The 12,013-nt window shown below is 31.0% G+C and overlaps 1 protein-coding gene across 1 annotated transcript; it reads right to left on the bottom strand.

Annotated features, from left to right (window-relative positions):
- Positions 1 to 2,094: 2,094 nt before the first annotated feature.
- On the bottom strand, positions 2,095 to 7,033 carry LOC125064301. The gene is made up of 3 exons (XM_047671265.1): positions 7,016 to 7,033; positions 2,900 to 3,023; positions 2,095 to 2,297 (listed from the first exon to the last, which is right to left on the bottom strand). Exons 1-3 carry the CDS (start codon positions 7,031 to 7,033, stop codon positions 2,095 to 2,097), a joined length of 345 nt encoding a protein of 114 aa, XP_047527221.1.
- Between the last annotated feature and the right edge of the window lie 4,980 nt (positions 7,034 to 12,013).

Raw genomic sequence — 12,013 nt, 5'->3', positions numbered from 1 at the left:
ACTGTTACGTCGTCAAAAACTTATTTGAATATCTACTTACAAATCTTTCATATAATATGTATATTATTCATTACCTTTCAGACATTATATTACTGAATTCGTTATTGATTGAACATTGAGTTCGTTAAGAAAGCGCCCGGATCGATAATTTTCTCTTCGACTATGAGATACATATATATTTCATAAAATATGCAACATATTAACAAATCTTATAGCCTATGTTAGTCCTTCAACAATAATCTAAAATAATATTTTATCAATATTTGTTTGTAACTAAAAACGAAAATTAAATCGTAATGTCTTTAACAAAGGAGTTCAATTCACGAATACAAGATTTAGAATGATTTAATTTAAATAATAAAATATAATATTATTTGATATTCGAACATTGTAGAAATGGCTTTATTCAATGCACCAATTGAAAACGAGCCCTAATAAATGGCACATTTGCAGTACAAGTAACTCGATAAGTTGCATTCATGTGTTCAAATGTAATTCGAGTCTGACTGTATCTGTGTCAGCCCTGAGTGGACCCTGGCCCGTCTATTAGCTTACAGAAATATTAGTTCATTGCCTTTTATTGATATTTCCAAATTCAAGTTGCTTAGTGAAAAATTAAGCTTGCTTAGTTTTTGGTGATATGGTGTTTTGCAATATATAAATTTTTTTAATGTAATTAATCTTGTCGATTTTTGTATATAGTAAACATGATCTTTAGATCGGTTTTTAATCAAGACACATTTTTTTTTTAAATCTATGTAGTGACCTAAATTAAAAAAGAATTTTGCTGTTAATAGTGTCATTGAGTAACACGAAAAATGACGTCCATAACATTACAAAAACTTTCTGCTCCATTGTATGGATTTAAAAGAATTCGTTGAAATACGTCAGTGTCACACAGTTTTTTATCTGTGCTGTGTACGCGAATAATGGGCAATAATTAAAATTGAAAACTTATTATATAAAGCCTCCTTTCGAGCCGGATCTAGTTCTCGTGATAATTTGATAAGTATTATGTATAACAGTAATTATGTCAACCAACAGCCGCCGGCGTTACACACGGGCTCGTGTCTGATGCAAGATTAGGCATCTAAACCAGTGACACAGAAATAGAGGTTAAAAAAATTAAATTAATACTAATTTGTAACTTATTTATTTAGTAAATTAAATGTGAGATTTATTTTTGAATCAATAGATAAAATAGTTTTTTTTTTCTTATTTTTCATTAGGTACATATTTTTACGCCTTAGAAGGTCCTTTAAAATAATTTATTTATTTTAATTATAACCTTAATAATAAATAAGGTGTTTTTGTATCTTTGTTAATTAATCATGCTCAAATGATTTGAGGAATTCTAGAGAAATTTGCTTAAAGTTTTTTTTTTTTTAATTTAACACAGGCAAAAGCAAACAGTTATACTTTTTTGTAATTAGGTACAAAACGCGTATATCTTGACTCTTTAAGAAATAAATCTCCACTATTGAACATACTGCATTACTATATTCTGTGACTATTACCAACTGCACCCCTCATTATTATATTATTACGACAAGAAATGTGAGATCTTTGTCTGTTTCTTATTTCCAGGAACTTATGTTAGAAATGACTCTTATTATTATGGCACTAAAAGATACAAGCAATGATTACAATTACATTTATTGTATGCGTCTTTTTATGCCCAATTAGTTTAACCGTTTCCTTAAATGTGTGATGCAAATGTATCATTTGTATTCCTTGTTGAGACGATAAGATAGGTTTTATAAGACCTAGACTACATGAGTATTTTAGGTAATAGTTGTGATGTGCCTAGATTCATAAATGTACTGCGGTCTAAATTCAAAGAAAGCTTGCAAGATAAAATTTAAAGGCGCGTGTGTGCGCCGTACACATAGAAATATGTTATAATTACGGTAAAAATATACGATTTTCGATATTTAAATAAACGTTTCATAAATATTTAAAGTATTTAATTTTCAAATGTGACAACATTTACTAATACAGTAATCATTTCACAGTTTAATTCAAAATAAATATAACAATGAAGTCTAAGGATATAATGAAATAAATTAAAAACGAAAACTCGGAGACGCTTTGCTAGGACGCGTACTTGTTTCCAACATGATGTCGAACTCCCCACTTGTAGTTGGCGTTTTTATCAGTTTTGACGAATGTGTGGACGGGGCCTGTAACGCCACTGGTTCCTTTATTTTCGTAGTCATCATAATCATAATGTTCGCGCTTTGGACGATCCCATTTTGTTGGTTCTGGTTGTTCAAATTTCGGTTGTTGCTGACGAACTGGAAAAAAAAAAAAAAAAAAATAAGTTACTAGAATGTCTTTATTTTAGACTGTATATGCTTAATTTGTGTTTAAAAATCATTTTTGCGTAATTTTGAAGTAATTTATCGTGAAATCTCATGTGTCCGAAGATATTCTGCTACACGAGCATCTAACCCGCATTGATGAAGCATTGTCATTTCCATTTTTTATTTAACTTAACACACAAAGCTGGCTTCGTACGTAGTAAGTACGTATGTGTTGCACTTTTTATTGGTGTTGTCTGATTTTTAGGGTGAGTAAGCCACTGTAACTATAGACACAAGGGGTATAACCTGTTGGTTCTCAATGTGGCATATTGGCGACGAGGAATAGTTTATACTTCTTACAGGGCCAATGTCTATGACCACCTATCTTAAAATAAAAATAAATAAAAACTCTTATTCATTATAATTTGGTGATTTTTTCCGTAGATATTTCAAATTAGGAATATTATGTTGTCCAATTTAAAAGTGAGTGTATCCTCTGAAGACATGTATTGTTCACACACATTCATTCAGCACACATATATAATAATAAAAGAAATACTTATAATAACAGTGCGTGAACACGTCATACATACTCGGTATCTTATGTCTGTGTGGTAGAGGTGCGTATCTCGTTACACGTATTGGTGGTGCCCTGTGCACTGGGTAGAAAGGCGTTGACCACGCGGACGTGGTAACTGCCATGCACGCTAATAAAACCTGAAATGTAAATGATGTCATTACGATATTAAGCGTTGATAAACTTTGATATTAATGCTTCGTCCAGATATACGCGTTTGTGTGGTGATGCTGGCCTAATTTTTATATTATATGGTAATGCTATTATATTATACTAGTTGTAGCCCGCGGATTATCTTCCATTTTAAAGGTTGGTCTTGGTTGAGGTATACCAATTTTCATTGAAAATTCGGTTCAGTAATTTAGCCGTGAAAGGGGAACAGATAAACAGAGTTACTTTCGCATTTAAAACATTCCTGTAGAAATATAGACAAAGCAGACGTGTTTGGTTTATGGTTTGAACACCGCAATCAAAGAAATACGGTCCGAAAAATGTTAAAGATAATTAATGAAAAAAGTTTATAAAATAGTCATCATGCTTGACCTTGAATAGAGTCACTTCGCATCTCAGTCGTGAAATATTCATAACCGCCTTACAGTGATACGCCATATTGACACGTATGTCGTATTAATTTTATAATTATTATAATCAATGTAGTATATCATATTTTGACATTTCATGATCGTGTTCTGCGGTGACTTTCGAGTTTCTTTTTACAAAATAGCCTAACTAAACGCTTAACACGGATATAGTACACTCTTGCACAAATAGCGGCCGCTTTCAATGACCTATCTAAGGTCGCTATCTCCGGATGTCAGTAAGAATTTATATATAAATTATAAATAAATATTTTAAAGAATCGCTTTAAGGATTTTTTGATGAGCGCATCCCAAATCGAGCACGTATACGTTTCAATTATTTGTATATTGATGGTTACCAATAAGTGTTTCAAATGAAATCCTTGACTCAATATAGAAAGAAGCATTACACTTACTTATTTATTGTGAAATTAAACACTACCGCCGTTTGAGAACAGAAATAACCTGACCTGCGAAGAACCGGCAAGGGAAACTCAGCGTATTTTTATATTTTATATTTTTTTTTGTTACTTGTTCATTTGTGATTTTGATTGGATGTCAGGTAGCCGATAGTATTTGTCAGAATACTAATTATTAAAAAACACTCAAAGAAACAGCCGTACTGGCTGTTTCCAGTGTTTTAAAATAAATTATGTTGATTCCAAATAAATAGAATAAAGGCAGCGGAATGATGATAATAAGGCTAGTCGCTTAGTAAAAAACACAAAAATATGCATTGCAGATATTAAAATACTCGACTAGTTTGATAATAGAGATTTCGATATGGATCATGTAAGATTCAATTAGAATTTAATACTAGATATTAAATAATCTATTAATTGTTATTATCTGTATATTACAGACTAGTATCTGTCACTTTGTCTATTCAACATTATAATATTATATTTTTAATCTGGTAACATAAACATTGACAGATACTCGTCTTGGCGGGAAAATTTATTCTCGGATACATATTTGTAACTGCGTATTGAGTAAAACACTATTTATATTTTTTATAAAATTATCTAAGTAAACCTACTAAACATCGTTTTATTTCTGAGTTAAGACTAAGTTCTTACAATCAAATAGAGTTGAAAATATGACATAAACTGATGAACGTAATAAAGGCAATAAAATTTTTAATGCTATTGTAATAACAGTAAAATAACAATCTCGTATCATGACGGAGTGATGAATGATTGTTAAAAATCAATTTCGGTGTGAATTTAGTTTTTTGCGATAACTCGATAACCTTTTTTAAGATGGTAGAGAAAGTTCAAAGGAAAAATGGTCGTCAATTTCAAATTACGCTTTAGTAAATTTCCATACAATAATGAACTCTTAGAATAAAATTAATAACGATTATTTTGATAAAGCAAAGTGTAGGATTTAGGCAGACTTTATTTTAGTAGAAGTAACACGTTTTAAATTTTTAACCTAAATAACTCACAACAAATGAATCTTTCTCAATATAAGGAGTTCATTGTTATGCGCGCCGTGTGTAATTTTAGTTTCGTTACGTTAATGTCACATTTATGTCACGGCACGCAATGTGCGGTTTCATTAATTTTATATAATTAAAAAGAACACTGTCATTACATAGTTTATGTACAATTTATTTATATTTAGCTCTATTGCTATATAATAATAGTTAAAGTAATTTTTATTTATGGTTTTTCAAATATCATATAGATATGACGCAAAAATTGACACAGGAAATAAACTATTATAATTTTATTATTTCATAAAAAAAAAAATATGCGTGGTTAACCCGGTTGGAGCAAACTTTCGATATATATCTTGTATTAAAGAACATTAAATATTTTTTCATTAAAAATCCCACATACATTAAAACAATAACTAAAAATGAGTTTATATATTTTTATATTTAATAGAAAGAGATAGCGAGAAAGAGAAGAGTGAGAGGGAGAGATCGAAGGGGAAGTAACGCTTTTTCCTCACACGACGATTTCTGCCAGTTCGATTTACTTAAAGCCGCGTTAAACTTTATCTGAAGTTGTTTTTATTGTATTACATTCTTTATTATAGTAGAAACTAGGTCGTATTTAGTTTTTATATTCTCGAATACCGAACGAGTCGCCCGTTGACATTCTGATAAATGTTATGTCTACAATAACTAGGACATTAAACTCGTGTTTAAAAAGGGTATAGTATGAAACTGTTCCACATTACTTATTGACTGCCTTGATGGCTTATTATTATTATTAATTTTCAGTAGCAGCGGAGATTAGAACCCGGCAGTGTTAACAATTCCTCTAAAAGCACGTACTTAAATCATCTTGCGTCTGAACTCTTTGCAGTCGTTCATAGACATTGGTGGAGTGAGAAATGATAACCATTCCTTACATCGCCAATGCGCCATCGACCTTAAGAACTGAGATGTTTTATCCCTTGCCAGTAATTACAGTGGCACCTACCAAACCCGAACACAACAATACTAAGTATTGCTGTTTGGCGGTAGGCTACCCAGACGGGCTTGTACGAAATCCAATCACGAAGTTGAGTTATGTAGGAGTTATGAAAACGGAAGAATAGAAAGGAAACTTTCGTACTATGATATATCCTGCGAATTTGGCTTGTCATCGGTTAATGTGGCCATCGTGGCCAAAAGCAGTCAGTATAACGGGACATAATAATTATTACACTAGTAACGTATTTTTTCAAAATCGTTTTGCGTTCCTCGTACCGTGATAGTATATCCTTCCTCAATAACGAGATTATAAAATATTTTCAATTCTAATTTGAATTAGGAGTGAATTCCAAATGAACCGCAGAAATTCAACTTTAAATTTCGAATACATACTTTTTTTTAGTTCCTCTCTTGACGTTATATCATACAGTCAAGTCCGTAATGCCGTTAGATACTCTGTAATTTTCCGCCACTAACGCTCTACGGAAGTTATTTAGCCTTCATAACTTATAAAAGGTACAGTCAGTACAATAGATTTAGCATTCGATAGCTTTACGTGACAATAAATAATTATTCGATACTTTTTTACGATAGTCATTAAAAAATCGGAATATTCGATCAGATAAAACCTAAGACTGTGATTTACAATCTAGCAAAAAAATTTATAAATAATAATAAGTACATTTTTTATTTTTAAACGTATATCTAATATTATAAATGCAAATGTAACTCTGTTTGTTACCACTTCACGCTTAAGCCGCTGAACTGATTTCGATGAAGTTTATTATAGAGATAGTTTAAGTTCCGGGGAAGGATATTATACTGCTATTATATACTTTTTTTAAATGAGGTGTGAAAATTTGTGTCCTTTAAAAATTTTATAAATTACATAAGAGTAAAGCCACAGCTTCAGCTAGTCAAAAATAATCTTTTTAAGGTTAAAGAGTCAGGTGTCAAATAAAAAAAAAATATTTTTTATGTTCACAGTACGTAAATATAACATACGTTTAATAAACGATTCCTTGTCTCGATAAACTTCGAACGGACTCGATTCCCACGCAGGTCCTAGTTCGGAACCGGTTTAAATTTTTACGAAACCATTACATAAAAGAAAAACACTCACCAAAATGTAGCAATCCATATCAACTGCATTCGAATTGGCAATGCCGGCCACGGTGTCAAACAGCCTCTTTTAAACTCAAAAGAAAACGAATTGAACACTTTCTAGCGATTTAACGCTTTGACGCTCGACGATTCGGTTCAAAAGATTTGTTAAATAAATAATTATTTACATCCGATGAATATTTGAAAATGACTTTAATAAATAAGCTTGAAGTGTTGAATAATTATTCAATGATTCCATAAAGTTATGCAATGTTTTATAATCGTATTAATTGTTACAATATTGTACCGTTAATTTGATGTTGTAAATAAATTCGTAGACGTTTTAATTATAACGAGATTGAGTGCAGAAAGATCACTTTCGATTTTCTAATTGTTTTTAAGAATTACTCTTATGATTAATATTGTATATGCATTTTTGCAACTTCTCTCAGAGTGAGAGATGGGCTAAGTGCTTCTATTAAAATGATAGATTTTTTTAAATTCAATATATATCATTATGATATTATAATATCTATTTAATATAAATTTCTTTTTATTTTCTATGTATAAATACTCTCAAACAAATTTAAGATGACAGTCAAACAAAATAGTTTGATAATAAAAATGTTATTATCATGTTACATACCTATGTTTAAAACAAAACGTTAATCGTGAACATTAATTAATTTCTTATTTGAGTTTCTCTATTACAATTTATTGTTTTTGTGGCCATTTAATATAGATTCTCCCTTGTACTTTAAATGTCCGAAGTGTAAATTATATGAAACAATTAACTCGGATACAATCTATTAAAATGATAAGTTTCATCGAAAGCATGAGGTATTTTATACAACAGAACATATATTTTTAAACTTCTTTTTGTTAGCACGTGTCGCGTCTTACAATTAAATTTCGAACTGATCGCTCAGTCTGATAAGCTAATATTTCGCGTACATTTTGGTGCAGCGTGAAAATACTATACAAATACATAATATGTATAAAATTGCCGCCATAATAAGGGCCGACCTGTCAGGCCTGAAGTGGACTAATATTCAGTCATTTTATTACATTACCATCAAGCCTTATTATCCAAATAAGTATAAAGATTAATTATTTCATTTCAGACTAACAAAATTTGTACTCAATAAATGAGTGTTGCAAGCAATATAAATTATTATAAAATAAAAGCAGAGTAATAAAAAAATCTTGCTTAATTCTGAGTATATAATAAAAATGTGTAGAAATCAGTTTATATTCGTGAAATATTTACAAGTATTTATGGAAAGGGCGATAATTAAAATTGTATTGTTGCTTTCTTGTTTTAATGATGAGTAAGCTAGTGTAATTATGGGCACGAGGGAGTGGGTATATACATAGCAAAGTATATATATAGCAGACCCAGCCACGCAGTGATTTGGCTATGTTATAAGTTCAATGATAGTGTATGGTAATGTTTACAAACATCTGAAACATAAATCAAATAAACAATATAATGTTTATACCATTTCATGCGCGTTAAATAACCAAAAATTTTTTTTTATTTTTATTATATTAGATTGATATAGATAGCTAAATCCATAACAGCGCGATTTTTAAGACATTTTCTGGGTCGCACAACCATTCTGTGGAATCAGCTTTCGCCGGTGGTTTTTCTGAACCGCTAAGACTTGGGAACCTTCAAGAAAAGAGCGTACTCCTTCCTTAAAGGCTGGCAACGCATCTGCAAGCCCCCCGGTGTTGCAGATGTTCATGAGCGGTGGTAGTCACTTTCATCAGATGAGCCTCCTGCTCGTTAGAACGAATGAAAGACGATATGGTTAGAAAGAATGTTACTTGTGAGATGACGTCCGACAGAGATGTTCCATACATCAGAAGAAGACATGCTGCGCCGCCCCTGAGTAAATTGGGATAAGAGCAGGAGGATGATGAGCCTTTTGCTCGTTTGCCACCTATGACAAAAAAATATATATAATCATTGGCAATAACGTCTAGGTGTCGATGTTTGGGCTGAGTATGTAAATCTAGTAGTGCCATTATCATATGCAAACATACATCAGCTGCCATAAATATGCCATCAATGTTTATCACAGTAGACAAGAAAATGCCAAAGGATGATTATAGTTATCTTTCTTGTCTTGATAAACATTTCATTTCAACTGATTGTGTTAATTATTTCTTGGCGTTATGTATTGTAAAATGTCCTCCGTGTATATCGATAAGCTCGCGGGCTCTACTCCTTATTATTTACGATCAACGTTAATTTTCTTGCGTCATGGAGATCGGGCTTGTGTTGTTCGACATTTTGTCAGAGAAAGGATACATTGTTTAAACATGTTAGAACGTATCGAAATAAATCACTACCATTTTTGTTATGAATTTTGATTAAATTACATGGAATATTTTAATACTTTCGAATATAGAGGGTCAAGGGGTTTTAAAAAAAAACTTGTTCGAAAATTGTAAGCAGTATTAGTTTTTGTGATATTAATCTCGTGTGCGTTGGAGAAGAGAAATATCGTGAGGAATGAATAGAAATCTGAATCTTGAATCTATATCTACCGGTAGAGCAGAGTGGTAGATTATGTTCAAAGTCTTCTCCTTGAGAATGGAGAAAGACTTTGCAGTGGAACATTGAAGGGATATTACTTTACGGTATATTTACATTTAAGTAATTATTGTGCTTACTGCGAGATTGTTTGCTGATTAATTCGATTGTTAATTTAAGAATAAAAAAAAAATTAAGATTTTCTGATGGTTTCTTGAAATCTTTTAAATGTCCTATTTTTTCTTTCCGAAATTTTAAATTAATACATTGTTTAAACTACTACTGCAATGAAACTTATTAAATAAAACCTCTTTTCATTTTAGTGTTGCTACGAATAATAATTAAAAAGCCAGCATGGTCTAAGATTCGGAATGAAAAATAATATAACAAAACATTGATAAACAGTTACACTAACAAAAGATTGTTTTACAAAAGAACTTTAGATGCTGTTTCAGCACTGACTTTGACCTCCATAACTTTAAACTTGTATTTGTTCAATATTGAAACCGTTGTACCCGAGTAATGGTCGATAATGTCGGTCATTATAAATATTCTTTATTAGATATGTTTTCCCAATATAACAATAGTCATATTTCTGTCGGTTCAATTCGAATTGAGCCTAACGACTCAAAATACATATCAATAGAGGAATTACGTAAATCAATTGTAAAATGTTGAAAAACGACTTAAAATGATATGCTGCTTTGATATGATTCTCTCGGGCTTTTGATACTATAAATAGATCATTATTTTTAACAAAATTAAAATATTACGGATTCACTACTGATACAATAAAATGGTTTACAAGTTATTTAGCTCATCGGAAACAAATTGTGGAGGTGCTGAACGATAATGGCTCAAGAGCCATTTCTGACTGTTGCCCCGTTAATAGAGGAGTTCCTCAAGGTTCCATACTAGGGCCAATTATCTTCGCACTATATTGTGTCGATATAGTTAACAGCATTAAATATTGCAAATACCACATTTATGCTGATGATATACAAATGTATATATCATTTAAGCCTGCGGCATTTCACTTAGCCATTCTAAAATTAAATGAGGATCTAAATCGTATATCAGAATGGTCAGACTCACATAACCTTATATTAAATCCAACCAAAACTAAATACATTGTTTTAGGGACTAAAAATCAAATTAGCCGAATCGGTCATTTAAATCCACTGATACAGATCAATGGTGAAAAAATTCAACGCGTCACAGAGGCACGGAACTTAGGCTTAATATTTGATGACAATTTACGATTTGAGAAGCATGTGGTTGATACAGCGCGTAATTGCTTCTATAGGCTTAAAGTCTTATATAAAATAAGAGATGTCCTCAGTGTGGACATGCGAATTAAACTATGCGATTCTTTAGTGCTATCTAAACTTAACTACGCTGATGTTGTTATCGGGCCAAGACTACTAGCACGAACAAAGAATATTATTCAGCGTGTACAAAATGCTTGTATCAGGTACTGCTTTAAAATACCGCCCCGCACTCACGTAACCCCTTTTCTTAATGACGCACGAATGATCAAGATGGAATATCGGAGACAGTTACATCTTGCAGTCTTACTTTTTGGTATTGTTCAACATAAAGCCCCTTTATACCTATACAACAAATTGAGCTGGATGAAAGACACCAATAAACTGTATCCCACAAGAGCGTCATTGTATATGCTAAGTGTGCCACCACATCGAACAGTGAACTTTCGTGGTAGTTTTCGATATGCAGCGACGAAGTGTTGGAATAACTTACCACCTCCCCTTTTGATCTTAAAAACCTTGTACAACTTTCGTATCAAGTACAAGTCATATTTATATAATTTACAACTACAATCGTCATAAATAGTATTTATGTTTTTATTTATTTATTTATTTTATTTTTATTTTTTTTGGGTATGTCTAATTTTATTTTATAATATAAAATTATTATTTTAATAGATTGTTTTGCATGTATTTATTATGAATAACATTATGAATTGTATTAAGTATGTAACGTATTTATTTATATTATATTATTTGATATAACTATAGTTTAGTTTTGTTTATCACTTTGTCACGGCTCGTCACAGCCACAAAGGGTACCATTGAAAATCAGCGTTGGGCTCTAACCCAACATAAAAGCTGAATGGTACACCTCTTCAGGACACATCACGGTTGTAGACATTATAAGATTAGATTGTGTTTGTGTATGTATATAAATTTGTTGTTTTTTTTTTTGTTTTTATTTTCTTTTAATATATAGTTCTTTTTTTGTTTTTTTGTTTTTTGTTATCTTATTGTCATTAGTTAATGTTTAATTATTATCTTTTTTGCTTTTCTTATTCTTTTTGAATTTTGTGTTTGTAATGTGTGTTTGTCCTGAATAAATGTTTCTTATTCTTATTCTTATTATTCTTATAAGTGTTTCTATAAAAACTCCAACTATCATAATATTCAAAATCGTATAATATCTATTTCTGACGTC

The sequence above is a fragment of the Vanessa atalanta genome, chromosome 5 (genome assembly GCF_905147765.1).
Source record: "Vanessa atalanta chromosome 5, ilVanAtal1.2, whole genome shotgun sequence".
Taxonomy (NCBI): Eukaryota; Metazoa; Arthropoda; class Insecta; order Lepidoptera; family Nymphalidae; genus Vanessa; species Vanessa atalanta.
This window is presented reverse-complemented; position numbering and strand designations above follow the sequence as displayed.

Excerpts from the sequence above, each read along its gene's own strand:
- LOC125064301 (XM_047671265.1), bottom strand. Across the intron at positions 2,298-2,899 it reads ACACAGACATAAGATACCGA|TTCGTCAGCAACAACCGAAA; the intron begins GTATGTATGACG and ends TTTTTTTTCCAG.